Genomic DNA, 17,494 nt, shown 5'->3' with positions numbered 1-17,494 from the left:
AGTCCTGGCACATACTAATGGTGAGCTATAAGAAGGATGGGTTTGGGGCTAGCAATGAGCCATAGTGAGCTGATTGTTGGAGTGCACTCATATTCCCTGTAAAGTCATACCAGATTTGTCTTGGCTATGTCCATCTACTTTAATGTGTTGGCATTGTAAATCATTGCTTTATTAATAATAGAAATATGCACTATAATTTTCTTTTTGTTTAATGTAGAATTCAGGGGGGATGTTTTATTCTTCTGTTTCAGGACAGAATTCAATCCCTTTAAACTATTACTCAGCATTGCTGAGTGGTAAATGCTGTGGTGTTTTTTTTTTTCCTTTTTTAATTGAAGTTAAAGAGCATTCCAAATCCTAGATTGTTGGCATTTGGAGCCCTTATACATTTAATTAAAACTAATAATATCACTTTCCTTATAGTTCCCATTATCAGCTACAACTCCAATTGTCTGGCTTCCCTATTCTGCAATTGACCAGCTTCTTCAGGTACTAGGAGAAAACACAACCAATCCTCATAATACAATGGTAAGTAAAGCTACAAAAAGTAGAATTGCTTATTGAATTAAAAAGACTCTTATTACATACTTAATTTGCTTTTGAAACAGAATTGATAAATTAAAGGATATACATTCAAATTTCAAAATACAGAGGCTTTATATGAGTAGATTTTAGAGGAGCACTCTAAAATGAGCAAGGAACTGATGCTTTTAAATTTGTTTAATATCCTCGCTTGTTCTAAAGCTAAATAAAATGGAGATTAATAATTACTTTTAATTTTAATTTTCCTACTTTAATCATGGTTCCCAAGTCAAAGGAACTAAATTCATGTGGTAAAGACTTGTGTATATTTCAAGATAAACATCTAAAAATCTAATAATACTCATTATATGTTGAATTATTGCTAATAGGTAGAATTCAACTGTAGTTAAATGTTTACAGATACATGTTAGAAGTATGTCCTTGCTGGATTTCAGTTATTATTGAAGCTCACACTTACCCAAATATGCTGCCAAATGTTAATAGAAAGTAAGAAAGAAAGGACAGAGAGGATTATACTTCAAATTGTTCTACTTTGGGAGAATCAATCAATATTGCTTCATAAAAATTAGTTCGCTTATAGTTTTTTTTTCTTGCCTCATGACCAAAGGGTTTTATAAAGTTTATATCTTTACAATTAGCTAGTTCCTGCATCTATATGCAGCTCCTTGGCCTTCTCCTTGTGAGGAAATTTTGCATTTTTAACTGCATTGTAAATTGCTGAGAATTAAAGAAAGATTCTCTGCTTTTTACTTAATACTTTTATAACAGGTTTTCATTGTTATAAGTAATTACAGGAGGCAGTAGTGTCTGAGGAAAATGAGTAGAAGTGTAATTCTATTAAAGTGCAATCCTTATTTTTTTTCACTCATCTTTCCAATGTTCCTAAAAGGATTATGCCGTTTTTCTCTTTCAGCTTTATCAGAAAGTGCATGACAAATTAGAAGTCTACCAAAAGCAGGTTGATAAGGCAACTCGGGTTCATCTTCTGTACTGTCGAAACTAGCAAACAATCTTGATCTGAGTGTGACCTCTCCAAATCACCTTGTGCCTGGAGGTCCTTGGGACAAAATTACAAAAACTGTGCTTTAAACCAGGATTTCTCAACCTGGGCAATTCTCAAGTGTGTGGACTTCAATTCCCAGAATTCTCATCAAAAGCCAGATTGACTATGAATTCTGGGATTTAAAGTCCACACATCTGGAAATTGCCATGGCTGGAAAATGCTGCTTTAAATTATTCTGTGTAACTGGCATGAAGTATGTGTAAAGCATTTGCTTTGCGTGGACTGACTAGGACAGTGATGGTGAACCTTTTCGGCAGAGAGTGCCTAAACCGGAACATATGTGCCTGTGCCAGAGTGCCAGAAACCCAAAGATCACCTGGCCAGCCCATGTCCGCCTGTTTTTGGACATTTTCCAGACTGTTTTTAGACTGGTTTTTGGCCCGAAAAACAGCATGAAAATGGCCCGAAAAACAGCCCAGAAAATGGCTGGGAAAACTGCCTGCTTTTTGGGCATTTTTATGCCATTTTCTGGCGCTCCGGCACCTGCAAAGACCAGCTGGCGCCAGAAACCAGAAGACCAGCTGGTGATAGGGTGCATGCCCACAGAGAGGGCTCTCTGTCACCTCTGGCACGCATGCTATAGGTTCGCCATCATGGGACTAGGATCATGGGGTGTCCTATGCGCTGCTGGTGGTGCTATTATAAATTCTATTTTTTCATAATACTTAAAACATTCCCTATCAGGGAATGGTGAACTTTTTTTAGTATGGGGATGCTAAATTAATTTAAGCTTCAGTCTGTACTAAACTGGATGCCAGTAATTTACCTGTAATGAAAAATTGTTTGTATATTGCATGTTCCTACAATTTTTCTACTGAAATATTTTGTATGATCTCCTTTGTTCTGTACCATGTATGGGCACTAACAATGGTTTTATTTATTGTAGCAATTTTTGAATTGCCGTTAATAAAATGTTTTGTTTTAAATTTCAGATTAATTTTAACAACAAAATATTAAAGTATTAAAATTTTATATTGTTAAAGAAGAAAAAAGTTTGTTTTAAAAAAGCAAATAAAAATTATGAACCAATATTGCCAAGAAAGAATAGAAAACAACTATTTAATTCAGTGCATTTTCTTCAATATCCTTCAGATATTTTTTCAATACACTTCTTTCTTCCTCAACTATCTGATGTATTTGCCACATTCTACGCTCCACGCACACATTTTCCTTGGTAAGCAGAGTATGTCAAATTGCTGCACGGATGAAGGGCATGGCAATCTATTTGTACTTATATCTATAGAGATTCTCCAGTGCACTGCTCAGAGAGCCCAAATGCTGGGTTAACACAGCCTATCTGCCCTTGGACTGAGTGATGTTTTTCTTGACCACGCCTCCCTTTGCCTGCACATGCCCAATTCGAAAACTCAGTCCGCCCGAGTTAGGGCTGTTTTGGGAGAGCTCCAGTCTAAGAGCAGAAAGGCTGGAAAAAGTTTCCCAATTTGGACCACGTTTAAATTCTCAGATAGAGGAAATCATGCTTCTACATCAGGTCTGTCTATTTGCCTCCAGTGAGGCTTCCGTCGCTTTAAGAGAAGGGCTGCCGGGTTTTCCCTGCTGTTGCTAATTGCAAGCACTGCAGGGGGTTGAAAAGGCTTGCACAGCGGGGGCTGGCTAGCAAGGGAGCAATTAGTGGGATAAACCAAGTTCCCTGTTGGAACAGGGGCGTCCCAGGGGGAGGAAAAGTCCAGCAAGGCTCTGAGAAGGCTCTAAAGCAGGTGAGCCGGATTGCTAGGATTCCCTCGCCTGCTCCATTTTGCCCGGCAACAGCAGCGACGGCTGGAGCCTTCGCGCGCCTTTCAGGGCTGGAAAGAGCAGGAAGCGGCTGCGTGCGCACCCCCCGCCATTTTGGATCGCTCCGACTCACTGGGCAGAGCGGCAGAGCTCAGAGCGTGCGAGGAACAAGGCAGCAAGAAGAGCCCAGCCAGCCAACGGAGCCTCAGCGAGCCCTCAATGACTGCAGAACGCCGCGGGGAGGCTGGGGGCTAGTCTGGGAAGCCAGCTAGTCTCTCCCTCCGGAAAATAAGCTAAGTCTCGGGGAACCGAGGGCGGTGGGAGGAAGGAAATCCGACCCCAAGGCGGCCCTTCCCTCCTGGAGATTCTGCCAGTGCTTTTGGACTGCAAAGGCCAGCGCGTGCCCATCCCAACTCCAGCTATCTTCCAGGCCTCGTGGGGACCTGAAATGGCTGAGGAATGCAGGGAGGCCCTAGGGGATCAGGTGGGGCCCTCCAGCAAGCGCTGCAAGCTGGATCCCTCTGTAAATAAAGGCAAAGGGCACAAAGGCTCACTTGAAAGGTCTTCTCCAAGAGCCACAGTGGATCCCAGGGAGGTTTCAAGGCCCCTTCAGCCAGAACCTAGCCCAGACCGTCGCAGCAGGGAGTCAGCTTCCCCTGATCGTGAGGCCCAATCCCCCGGGGACAGTGAATTATTGTCTGGGGATAACTATGCATCCAGGGATCCATCTCCTGAAGCATCTTGGGGGTACCCCGACTCCCCTAGCTCCTCCATCGGAGAGGAACGAGATTCTGTCCAGAATTCCCCCTTTGGGAAGGGTGGATCCAGCTCAGGCAGGCCTAGCCAGCGCAGGCCCAGTAAGCAAAAGAAAAAAAGGGGAAAAAGTCCTGCTCTTTCAGATGAAATGAGGGAGGTAATTGCCTTAGCCATCTCTCAAGGGATAGCTGAAGGCATTAAGCGCAAGGGCTCTCGCAAGGGCAAGGCCCCAAAGGAGAAACGCAAACCTAGGGCCTCCACCTCTAAGGAGCCTGTATCCTCTCCATCTTCAAGCCCCTCTCACTCTGGGTTATCAAGTTCTGAGCAGGAAGAAGGGGAGATTTTCGCCCTTTCCGAAGACGAAAACCCCACCCCTGACAAGCCAAAATTCTCTGGCCTGTTTCAACCGTCATTATTCAAGTCTATCTTGCACAAAGCCATGACGGCCACAGAGTTAGGCCCCACTTCCAGACCTGAGGCCTCTCAGGCTTCCACTTCCAAGGATCTTAAGCATGGGTTGTTCAAAGAGACAGTAGAAACTCCCGAGGTTATTCCTGTGCCAGACCTATTTATGGACGCGGTACAGCGCCAGTGGCTACAGCCGGGCACCCTGACCAACCCCAGTGGGGGGGATAGAACTCTATATGCAGTAGAAGATAAAATGGAGGAAATCCTCAAATTCCCAGAAGTAGATGCCCCAGTCGTGTCTCTGACTTCCAATTCCAACCTGCCAGCTGAGCTCCTAGAGGGACTTAAGGCAGAAGATAAGAGGTCGGAAAAGGCATGTCAGAAAACACATGGCGTCTGCCTGGGCCATCAAGGCATCCACCTCTGCCTCCTTTTTTATTAGGGCCACCCTATTCTGGCTGCGCCAACTCAGGTCCAGACCCCCGCCCAGGAAATCTAGGTGGCGCCATGAGCTAACCAAGATTATTACCGCTGTCGAGTATTCGGCGGATGCCACCTTGACAGCAGCAAAATTCTCTTCCAGAGCTCTAGCTTCCAATATCACCTCCCGCCGCCTCCTATGGCTCAGGCACTGGCAGGCCGAAATGAAGGCTAAATGGAAGCTGGCATCGGCCCCATTTAAAGGGGGCTTTCTGTTTGGAGAGGCCCTGGACAAGTTTGTCACCGAAACCAAGGACAAACGCAAGATCCTTCCGGCAACCTTTAAAAGGAGTGACCGGAAAGGGGCGGGGTCCTTTCGTAAGAGACCCTACAGGAGCCAGGAAACAGGGCAATCTTCTCACCCTTCCTCCTATCAGAGGCCCTTTCAGGCAGGGGGGGATAGGCACCAAGACAGATCCTTCGGGGCTCGTGCCAACCAATCCCAGTCTTCCTTTCGGAGACCATTCCGAGGAGGAGGAAACAACAGTGGTGGATCCCGGCCCTTTTGTAAGGGAAAGTGACGGTCACAGGGATCCCCCCATCGGGGGTCGGCTACGGCTGTATGCCGACAGGTGGGAGGAGATAACATCGGACAAGTGGGTCCTCAACACCATTCGCAAGGGCCTTCTCCTGGACTTCCTATCCTTTCCCCAAAGAAAGTTTATCCACTGCCCTACCCCCAGGAACCCAGAAAAGAGGGAACGCATGAGGGCAGAAATCTGCCATCTCCTAGAGATAGAGGTGATAGAGCCAGTCCCCAGGGATCAGCAGGGGAGGGGCTTCTATTCGATCCTCTTCCTAGTGCCCAAAAGTTCAGGGGGGTGGAGGGCCATCTTGGACCTCAAGAGCCTAAATCAGCATCTGGCTTACAAGAGGTTCAAGATGCAGTCACTCCACTCCATCCTGGGCTGTGTGAGGGAGGGGGACCTATTGACATCAATAGATCTCAAAGAGGCCTACCTGCATGTCCCCATCCATGTGGCCCACAGGCGGTTCCTGAGGTTCTACGCGGAAGGGAAGCATTTCCAGTACAGGGCTCTTCCCTTCGGGCTATCATCTGCGCCCAGAACATTCACCAAAATTCTGGCAGTGCTAGCGGCTCATCTCCGCAACCATCCGGTTCGTCTGGAATGTTATTTAGACGACATAATCATTCACTCTCTCACCACCAAGCAGGCACACCGCGATGTTTCTCTAACTGTGCAGACCCTGCAGTACCATGGCTTCTCTGTCAACATGGAGAAGAGCCAGTTCCGACCATCCACCTGTATACAGCACCTGGGTGCGGTCATCAACTCCACCTCCTGCCAGGTATTTCTTTCGCCAGACCGGCTGTCGAACCTGAGACGCAGAGTGAAGCACTGCAGCCTTGCCAGGTCGGTACCCATCATTCAGCTGTCCCAGCTCCTAGGGATAATGATCTCGTGCCTGGGGGTGGTTCCCTGGGCTCGCCTTCACGCCAGGGAGCTGCAGTGGTTTCTGCTGCCAGTGCAGAGGGCCAGGAACAGCAACTCACTCAGGCGGGTTCGGCTCCCACGAAAGGTGATCCGGTCTCTGGCATGGTGGAGGTCCAAGGCAGTCAGGAAGGGCTGCCTGTTCAAGGAGCCGGAGAGACTAGTTGTCACCACGGATGCCAGCCTCCCGGGGTGGGGCGCCCACTGTCAGGGCCACCTAGCCCAAGGCCGATGGACTCAGAGGGAGGCCGCCCACAGCATCAATTGGCTGGAACTGAGGGCAGCTCGCCTAGCGCTGAGAAAGTTCGCATCTCTAGTAAGAGGGGCTCATGTACTGTTGATGACAGACAATGTGGCGACAAAAGCGCACATAAACCGGCAAGGGGGCACTCGATCAAAGGCCCTCATGCTCGAGGCAGAAGCGCTGGGCAGGTGGGCGGAACGTCATCTGGCTTCTCTCAGTGCAGATCACATCTCCGGCATAAGCAACCGGGAAGCAGACTGGCTGAGCCGCCAACGCATCGACCACTCGGAGTGGCGCCTGCACCCGGACCTGTTCCAGCAGATCGTGAGGAGGTTCGGCAAGCCACAGGTAGACCTGTTTGCCACACACAACAACACACAGCTCCCACGCTTCTTCAGTCGCTACCACTCGCCCCAGGCGGAGGGAACAAATGCTCTGAGGTCAGCGTGGCCTCAGGGACTTCTGTATGCCTTCCCTCCACTTCCGCTCATCCCTCAAGTGGTGAACAAGCTCCTGACCGAAAAGGCAGACCTCATTCTGGTGGCTCCCTTCTGGCCCAGAAGGCCCTGGTACGCAGACCTGGTCAGCCTCTCAGTTCAAAGACCTTGGAGAATCCCCCGGGACAAGATTGCCCTCAGCCAGGGGGCCATCATCCATCCGGAGCCCCAGTGGCTGCAGCTAGCCGTTTGGCACTTGAAGGGGAGCTCCTGAGAAAGCAAAAATTCTCTGACCAGGTCATTCGAACAATCCAAGCGTCCAGGAAGCCCTCTACGACTAGAATCTACGATGCCACCTGGGCCGCCTTCTCACGGTGGTGCAAGACTAGGAACATAGAGGCCTCCTCAGCCTCGATCCCCCAGACCCTAGACTTTTTGCAAGAGGGTCTGGATAAGGGCCTTGCAGTCAGCACCCTCAGACGCCAGGTTGCAGCGTTGTCTACCATCCTGGCAAAGGGCTCCTCTCGCTCGCTGAGTCAGCTCCCCCAGATCAAGAGCTTTCTCAAGGGAGCAGCGAACATCAGCCCTCCAACTGTTCACCGGTATCCGTCATGGGATCTTCCATTTGTGCGTAAGGCCCTGACCAAAGCCCCATTTGAGCCTTTAAAAAAGACCAGTCTGCGCTACCTCACCATCAAAACCGCTTTCCTGGTGGCCATTACATCCGCTCGCAGGGTAGCCGAGCTTGCTGCGCTCTCTGTCAGGGAGGATTTGTGCGTAGTTCACCCGGACAGAGTAATATTGAGACTTGATCCGTCATTTGCTCCGAAAATTAACTCCCTGTTTCACAGGACTCAAGAACTTATTTTGCCCAACTTCTGTCCCCATCCTTCTCACCCTAAGGAGTGTGAGTGGCACAAGCTGGACGTGAGACGGGCCGTGCGCACGTATGTAAAGAGAACAAAGGACTACCGCCGGTCAGAGGCTTTCTTTGTCTCCTTCCTCCCTGCGTCCCTGGGCCGCAAGGTCTCCTCTCACACTGTGGGACGTTGGCTACGTGCTTGCATCAAACTGGCATAGGAGCACCAGGGCAAGACGGCTCCGAGACGAATCACCGCTCACTCCACCAGGAGTGCTGCAACGTCTGCAGCCTGGGCAACCCAGGCCTCTATCCTAGACATTTGTAGAGCGGCCACCTGGGCTTCCCCCACGGCCTTTATTAGAAACTATAAGATTGACACCTTTGCCTCAGCCGAAGCCTCCTTTGGCAGAAGAGTATTACAAAGAGTGGCTGAAATGCCAGAGGCTTCAGCGCTTCCCCACCCTGGGACTCAATAGCTTGGGCATGTCCCAGCATTTGGGCTCTCTGAGCAGTGCACTGGAGAAAGACCGTTGGCTTACCTGAACGGTCGTTCTCGGGGCACTGCGAAGAGAGCCCAAACCCACCCGGGTGTTAGTATTGAACGATGTGGCTGTATTGACTGTAATTGATTACAGGACGGTTCCTTCGTTTTCGAATTGAGCATGTGCAGGCAAAGGGAGGCGTGGTCAAGAAAAACATCACTCAGTCCAAGGGCAGATAGGCTGTGTTAACCCAGCATTTGGGCTCTCTTCGCAGTGCCCCGAGAACGACCGTTCAGGTAAGCCAACGGTCTTTCTCAATCATCCCGGTCATGGTTGTCCCAAAGGTGCTTTTTCAAGAGGCAACTAGACTTTCTGATCTTTCTTTGAAGACGTTTCACTTCTCATCCAAGAAGCTTCTTCAGCTCAGAGGTTGGATGAGAAGCAAAACATCTTAAAAGAAAAACCAAAAGTCTGGTTGCCTCTTGAAAAAGCACCTTTGGGGACAATATTTGCACTTATATTCAGCTGCCAAGTGCTCCACAATCATGCGATTGCCATATGTAGGCTTCCCCAGAAAGTCCATGGGGAAATAGGGAGGGAAGGTTGTAAGCTGCTGCTACTACTACCTGCCAAAGTATTTTCCCTCTCCTCCATCAGAGGTAGGTTGTTCCTGGTTTGGCCGAACTGGTAGTGGCATTTTGGCTTGGATTGCAGAAGTGGCAGCAACCCAGGCTGGCCACACCCCTAAACCAGTTCCCCGGTTGCCACTGTTGGCATGTTGTTTAGTAATGTACGTGCAAATTGTTCTGCGCATGCATGAAGAACAATTTACATTGAATTGCGCATGCGCAAAGCGACAGGTAGTAAAACCCACCTCTGTCCTCCATGCAAGGTGAAAAAAACAGGAGGTGGAAATCTGTTACCAAGCTGCAATAAAGGTTAAATCTTTGGTGTGCCTGTTTCATCTTTTTAGCCCAGAGCAGAAGTTCCCTTCTACACAGCTCAGCGCCCAAACCTTTTTCTGCACTTGGAAGGATTTCACTCCATCTATTTTACAACCACAATTAGGAAAGCCAGGATTGCAGTCATTGACCAAAGCAGTTGTGCCATGTTGGTTAAGAGATACTTTGCTCAGTAAACCAGATTGTGTTATCAAGTGTGGTCTTAAGGCAAAGCTCACTTATATTCTTAACCACTTTTCTCTGCAAATAAATTATTGGTGCTAACAGTTATCTGATTTTAGTAAAATATTGACCAATCCAACATGTTGTAGGAAGAAAAATCCATCTGGTTCAGTCCCGAGCTGGGAGAATGGCGCTGGAAACAAAATGGGAGGCTGATTGGAAAGAAAGTTGATTTATTGAAGAACAGAACCATAGTGTGCAGGTCTGGGGCAGCTCACAAAATGGAGTTGAGAATTCTATGGGGTCATGACTGGCTCTACAGGTGAAACTCAAAAAATTAGAATATGCAAAAGTTCATTTATTTCAGGAATGCAACTCAAAAGGTGAAACTAATATATGAGATAGACTCATTACATGGAAAGCAAGATAGTTGAAGCCGTGATTTGTCATAATTGTGATGATTATGGCTTACAGCTCATGAAAACCCCAAATCCACAATCTCAGAAAATTAGAATATTACATGCAATCAATAAAACAAGGATTGTACATAGAACAATATTGGATCTCTGAAAAGTATAAGCATGCATATGTACTCAGTACTTGGTTTGGGCCCCTTTTGCAGCAATTACTGCCTCAATGCGGCGTGGCATGGAAGCTATCAGCCTGTGGCACTACTGAGGTGTTATGGAAGACCAGGATGCTTCAATAGCAGCCTTCAGCTCTTCTGCATTGTTCAGTCTTATGTCTCATCTTTTGGCAATGCCCCATAGATTCTCTATGGGGTTCAGGTCAGGTGAGTTTGCTGGTCAATCAAGCACAGTAATCCCACAGTCATTGAACCAGGTTTTGGTGCTTTTGGCAGTGTGGGCAGGTGCCAAGTCCGGCTGGAAAATGAAGTCAGCATCCCCATAAAGCTCGTCTGCAGAAGGAAGCATGAAGTGCTCCAAAATCTCCTGATAGACGGCTGCGTTGACTCTGGACTTAATGAAGCACAGTGGACCAACACCAGCAGATGACATGGCTCCCCAAATCAACAAAGAATGCAGAAACTTCACACTGGACTTTAAGCATCTTTCAGTGTGCCTCTCCATTCTTCCTCCATGCTCTGGGTCCTTGGTTTCCAAATGAGATGCAAAAGTTGCTCTCATCAGAAAAGAGGACTTTGGACCACTGAGCAACAGACCAGGTCTGTTTTTCTTTAGCCCAAGTAAGAGGCTTCTGACGTTGTTTGTTGTTCAGGAGTGGCTTGACAAGAAGAATACGACATTTGAAGCCCATGTTCAGGATCCGTCTGTGTGCGGTGGCTCTTGATGCACTGACTCCAGCCTCAGTCCACTCCTTGTGAAAGTCCCCAACACTTTTGAATGGCCTTTCTCCAAAGTTGGTGGAGACAGCGGTCATGCATGGGTTAACTCAGTCAGTAACCAATAGAACTGAGTCTACCAAAGTGATGTCATCACCTCTGAGGAGCATGCTCCCGCTTTTTTAGACTCAGTTTGATTGGAACTGGCTGTGCTAATCTCTTTCTCCTCAACTAATACTTTATAATTGATTACTTTAATTGGATTTAATTGGATTTCACTCAAACAAAGATCTTTCTTTTCTAAATTACTAGATTACTTTTCTAAATTGGTCTCTGTATTGGGCTCCTGTTAGGACTCTCAATAGCCTCTGGGCTGGAGAGTGTTTGCCGCGTCCCGTCAGAGGCATGCCTTTGAATTGCCTTCGGGCTTCTGAGGTTTCCTATTTCAGCAGCGCTAGCTGAAATAGCCGTGGGAGGCTCTGCTCACCGCTTCTGCCTCAGCGGGGGATTTCTCTGCCTTGCCGCCTGCGCCGCTGACTGCCACCTCCGCCTCCAGGAGCCTCCGAACGTTGCAGGGAGTTTTAAAAATAGCTGTGAAGAGCCGCTGGGGAATGCCGCTGCAGCCGTCCCATCACACCACCGTCCTTTCAATGCTCCAGCTACCACTGCATGTCCGTGGCTTCGCCCTTGGCTCCACAGCCTTGCCGCAGGGCCTATACCACCCAAGCTCAACGCGCAGCCTCAGCTACCCCATAGGCTCTGTAGCCTCAGCGGCCATTTGGTTTGGGCGTGAAAGTCATCTGGCAGCCATTTTGAGCATTCAAGGAACTGTGAGTATGGCCTCCTCTCCTCCTCCGGAGCCTCAACTGCCTCCAACTTCCTTGGCTCCTGCCCCTACCACCAAACCCTCTGCTCCTTGGAGCCGCAGGCGCAGGCCTGCTCCGGTTGATAACATCGAGCCCCCTTCAAGGGATCCAAGGCCTAATCAGGGTCCATCCCCTCGGGAGGATGACAGAGCCCCTCAGGCCCCGGCTAAGAAGGCCAGGTCCAAGACCAAACACACTGAGCCTCGCATGTTCCAGGCCCAGAGGTCTGTTCATTCCAGCCCCCCTCCTGACTTATCTTCGGATTCGGAGGATGATCCCTCCCCTGCTGCATCAATCCTGCAGCCCGAGGATGCCAGGGGCACAGATGTTTTGTCCAACAGTGGGGATGATTCAGATTGTGGCAGGAGCGTTACTCCTGATGAGGATCCCCTCTACCAGGAAGTTATTTCTCCCTCTCCCTGCAGACGCCGTTCTTACCGGGCATGGCTGATATGATCTCTGAGGCCAGAGAACGTGGTATTGCAGCCGGCCTTAAACACAGGTCTTCTAATTGTTCTGCTTCTTGCAGGTCTGCTTCTTCCTCTAGTTCCAGGCGCAGGGATGGTGATCTCTCGGCTTCTTCATTGCACGAGCTACCTGGCACTTCCAATCAACCGTCGGTCTTCAGAGAAGAGGAATACCCTGCAAGAGACTCAGATCTCTCTGAGGATGAGTGTCTTCCTCCCGATCCGCCTCCCTTTGTCGGTTTATTTAAACCTGCTGTTTTTTGCTCTCTCCTTTTTAAGGCCAAGAAGGTTTCAGGTATTCCTTCTCCTAAGACGACTCAGAATTCAGAAGCAGACAAAACTGACACCACTGATCCACTCCTCATCCAGCCTACGGTAGAAAAGGAAGTGATCCCATCACCATGGTTCTTCATATACATTGTCCAAAATCAATGGGCTTCTCCAGGTACCAGAACCCTCCCCAATACCTCGGAGAAGCGCCTGTATAATGTCGCTCCTGACCTCGCCAAGGCTTTGGAGCTACCTTCTATTGATTTGCCTATAATTGTCCTTTCTTCTCTCAACGCGGCCTCAGCCGCTCCGGAGGAAGGTTTGCGACCTGAAGACAAGAGAATAGAACAAACTCTGGTCAAGGGTCACCAGGCCTCAGCTTGGGCCGTTAGAGCGGGCACCTCCGCTTCCTTCTTTAATCGCTCCACTCTTTTGTGGATGAGACAACTTCAAGCTCGCCTTCCAGCCAGGGATTCTAGGTCTCGTAGGGACATTAACAAAATTAAGCCGGACCTAGAATACACAGCAGACGCCTCCTTGGATGTGGCCCGTTTTGCGTCCAAAGCCATTGCATCTTCCATCTCCACCCGCTGGCTTCTCTGGCTAAAACAGTGGCAGGCAGAAGTGTGGGCCAAGTGGAGACTTGCCTCCTTTCCCTACTCTACATCCCTTCTCTTTGGTCCTCCATTAGAGCCCCTTCTGGTAGAGTCCAAGGATAAGAGGAAGGTTCTACAACCAACCACTAAAAAGCAGGAAGGTCGGAACCAATCCTTTTACCGTAGGCAGCCCTTTCGTGGCCAGGATAGGAGTGCTTTCAACTCCCATCCCCAACGACAGGCCCCCTCCTTTTCCAATAGATCAGGCAGGAACAACTAGAGATTCCAGCCCAGAAAGCCTTTCAGGGACAATTCCAATTGTGCCTTTAAGAGGCAGAAGTGACTGCCTGGAGAATCTCCCAATTGGGGGGGGGGCATCTGGCGGCCTTCACAGATCGTTGGGACGACATCACCAACGCCGCGTGGGTCAGGTCCACAATCAGATTCGTCCTTCTGGATTTGCGCTCCAGCCCTCCGAACCACTTTGTCACATGTCCAATCGCCAGGGACCCTCAAAAGAGGTTCTTGGTAGAGCAGGTAGTTCACCATCTACTCCAAATTCGGGCTATTCAACCTGTGCCTCCAGGCCAGGAAGGATCAGGGTTTTATTCTCGTCTTTTTATCGTACCAAAGTTTTCGGGGGTTGGAGGGCAATCTTCGATCTAAAATTTTTAAATCAATTCATCAGATACAGGAGATTCAAGATGCACTCTCTCCTATCAATTCTGGAGACTGTTTGCAGACCCGATCTCCTCACATCAGTGGACCTTACCAAGGCTTACCTCCATGTGCCAATTCACAGACGGCACAGGCGGTTTTTCCGCTTTGTACATGCGGGCCTCCACTTCCGCTTTGTACATGCGGGCCTCCACTTCCAATATCGGGCCCTTCCCTTCGGGCTGTCCTCAGCCCTGAGGGTTTTCACGAAGCTTCTGTCGGTCGTAGCAGCCCATCTGCGGGCCAGGCCCATCTGGATCTTCTGCTACCTGGACGACATCCTGTTGTTGTCCAGGTCACGCATCCAGGCCCTCAGGGACCTCCAGGACAACCTTCAGATGTTAGGGGAAGTGGGGTTCTCCATCAATCGGGAGAAAAGTCACTTTGTCCCACTTCTCGCCTGGTGCACCTGGGAGCCCTCATAGATTCCTCCCAGGGGAAAGTCTTTCTGTCTCAGGACCACCAGAGCAGTCTCAGGGAGTTAGCCAAGGAGGTAAGGGGGAGACAGCGGGTCCCTCTTCTTCAGCTGTCTCAACTGCTGGGGAAGATGGTCTCCTGCTTCTCCATCGTCCCTTGGGCACGGCTTCACAGCCTCTGCCTCCAGTGGTTTCTTCTGCCATTCCAGAAGACCAACAGCAGCTGTTCCCTAGTGAAGGTCAGCCTGACCCCAGAGGTCCGGCTATCCCTGGACTGGTGGATCTCCCCAGCCACAGCTCAGGGCTCTCTTTTCAGGGAACCTCTGCATCTCATAGTAACAACGGACGCGAATCTGACGGGTTGGGGAGCTTACCTGGAGGATCAGGTAGTTCAGGGGCTTTAGTCCGACTCCGACCAATCCCACAGTATGAATTGGCTAGATCTGAGGGCCATCCATCTGGCTCTCCTTCATTTCCAGTCCTCTCTTCAAAACACACATGTGCTAATCCGGACGGACAACACTATGGCCAAGGAGCATGTCAGCCGCCAGGGGGGGACGAGAGCGGTGTCTCTCATGGAGTCTGCCTTTCGCCTAGGAACTTGGGCGGAAGCCAACCTTTTCTCCCTACACGCCGAACACATCTCGGGATCAGACAACGCCAGAGCAGACTGGTTAAGCCGCACAATGATCGACCCTGCAGAGTGGAGTCTGAATCGTCACATATTTCATCAGCTGTCGTCCAGGTACGGGACTCCAATCCTGGATCTTTTCGCAACATCATCCAACAACCAGCTGCCAAGGTACCTGTCTCGATACATAACACCAGACACAGAAGGGACGGACGCTCTTAAGGTGCTGGTGGCCTCGCGGTCTCCTGTACGCCTTCCCTTCCCCCTAATACAGAGGGTGATTCGGAAAGTGATAGAGGAAGAGGCCGAGCTCATCCTAATTGTCCCCCATTGGCCGCGCTGACCATGGTACGTGAACCTGATCAATCTTTTTGTGGAACCTCAGTGGCTTCTACCAATGATTCCGTCCCTCCTTCATCAAAGCTCCATTCACCACCTCGACCTGCACTGGCTATGCCTAACCGCTTGTAGGCTGAGCAGGCAGTCCTGAGGGCGGATAACCTTTCCGAGAACTGTAATCCATACCATTCAGGCCTCCCACCGCTCAGCTACCAACAGGATATATGAATCTAAGGTGGCAGACCTTTGTAGCTTGGTGCCTGGCTCGAGGGGAGGATCCTCTGAAGGCTGTGGCATCCCAGCTTCTAGACTTTTTACAACAGGGGCTTGATAAGAGACTATCTCCAAATACCTTGCGGCTCTCTCATTAGTTCTCTCTCTTCACCAAGATGAGCCCCTCTCATTGCACCCCCACATCCGCAGATTCCTTAAGGGGGCATCCAATCTCTGCCCTCTTGTCATGCACCGATTCCCTTCCTGGGATCTAACCAAGGTCCTCGACTTTCTTACTGAACCGCCCTTTGAACCCCTCAGGTCGGCAACCCTGTATCACCTCACGCTCAAGACTGCCTTTCTGGTGGCCATAACATCTGTGCGTAGGGTTTCAGAGCTGGCGGCCCTTTCCATCCGGTCTGACCTGTGTGTGTTCCACCCAGACCGGATGGTCCTTCACATTGACCCCACCTTTGTCCCAAAGGTGAATTCAGCATTCCATCGCTCTATGGATCTCTCTCTTCCAAATTTCTGTACTGCTCCATTTCACAGTCTGGAGCGCAAATGGCACAAGCTAGACGTCAGGCGTACTCTTAAAATCTATATCGCCAAGACGGTAGTCTTCAGACACAGTGAAGCCCTCTTCGTCTCTTTCCACCCTACCAACAAGAGGCTGAAAGCTTCTCCATCCATGATTGGATGATGGATCAGGTCTGCCATTGCTCAAACTTACGTCACGTATCATCTCACTCCACCCAACATTACGGCTCATTCCATGCGCAGCGCAGCTACGTCAGCGGCGTGGGCACAACAGGCCTCGGTGGAAGAGATCTGCAAGGCAGCGACCTGGTCTACTCCTAATTCGTTTATGCAACATTACAAGGTGGATCGATATGCATCGGCAGATGCAGCTTTTGGACGGCGAGTGCTCCAACAGGTTCTCCCTTCTTCCAGCTCCTAGGCCAGTCTCATGCCCTCCCAGGGACACGCCAGCTTTGGTACGTCCCATGCATGACCACTGTCTCTACCAACTTTGGAGAATGGGGCGTTGGTTCAGCGGTCATCCCCACCCTTGGGATCCTGACCTACCTCGCAGGGGTGATCTGGGAGCATGTTGTGTAGTCACTGGACGGAAAGTGATTGTTCACCGCACAGCAATCTACTTATCTCCTTCATCATCAAAAGCGGGAGCATGCTCCTCAGAGGCGATGACATCACTTTGGTAGACTCAGTTCTATTGGTTACTGACTGAGTTAACCCATGCATGACCGCTGTCTCCACCTGCCCAGAAAAGGGGCCTATCAGGTAAGAACCAACGCCCCATTTCCTGACAATCCTCTCCAGGCTGCGCTGCTGCTTGTGCACTTTTCCTTTCCACATAACTTTCTATTAATGTGCTTTGATACAGCACTTTGGGAACATCCAACTTCTTTTGCAATTACCTTTTGAGGCTTTCCCTCCTTATGGAGGGTGTCAATGATGGTTTTCTGCACAACTGTCAGGTCAACAGTCTTTCCCATGATTGTGATTCCTACTGAACCAGACTGAAAGACCATTTAAAGGCTCAGGAACCCTTTGCAGGTGTTATGACTTAATTAGCTGATTAGAGTGGGACACTTTGAGCCTAGAATATTGCACCTTTTCACAATATTCTAATTTTCTGAGATTGTGGATTTGTGGTTTTCATGAGCTGTAAGCCATAATCTTCACAATTAAGACAAATCACGGCTTGAACTATCTTGCTTTGGATATAATGAGTCTATCTCATATATTAGTTTCACCTTTTAAGTTGCATTACTGAAATAAATGAACTTTTGCACGATATTCTAATTTTTCGAATTTCACCTGTATAGGCAAAAGGGGAAATGCAAATCCTAGGTGTTGTCTGAGCAAATCTTTTCTTGCCTAATTAGTTATGTGGAGTTTCTGCCTGACCCAGTCTTTCTGAATGGACTACCAAATCTACATTTCTAAAAGCTGACCTCGAGTTTCTGCTTGGAATAGGGAGACTGGTGCTGGTTTCTGCCTCCCTTAAGATTCCCCCCCCCCATTTCTCCTTTAGGGGAAATATTCTATCTTGCCTTTTTAA

The 17,494-nt window shown here is 49.2% G+C and overlaps 1 protein-coding gene across 2 annotated transcripts in view; it reads left to right on the top strand.

Moving 5' to 3' along the window:
* Positions 1-2,578, top strand: part of NUP160 (nucleoporin 160) — a 36,543-nt gene extending 33,965 nt beyond the window's left edge. For both annotated transcript variants that reach the window (XM_032219801.1, XM_032219793.1), the window contains exons 35-36: positions 424-528; positions 1,457-2,578. In XM_032219801.1, the coding sequence (XP_032075692.1) occupies positions 424-528; positions 1,457-1,546 (195 nt within the window). In that variant the 3' untranslated portion in view covers positions 1,547-2,578. The remainder of the gene's footprint in view (positions 1-423; positions 529-1,456) is intronic.
* Positions 2,579-17,494: the final 14,916 nt, after the last annotated feature.

Source organism: Thamnophis elegans, chromosome 1 (genome assembly GCF_009769535.1).
Source record: "Thamnophis elegans isolate rThaEle1 chromosome 1, rThaEle1.pri, whole genome shotgun sequence".
In the NCBI taxonomy this organism is placed as follows: Eukaryota; Metazoa; Chordata; class Lepidosauria; order Squamata; family Colubridae; genus Thamnophis; species Thamnophis elegans.
This window is presented reverse-complemented; position numbering and strand designations above follow the sequence as displayed.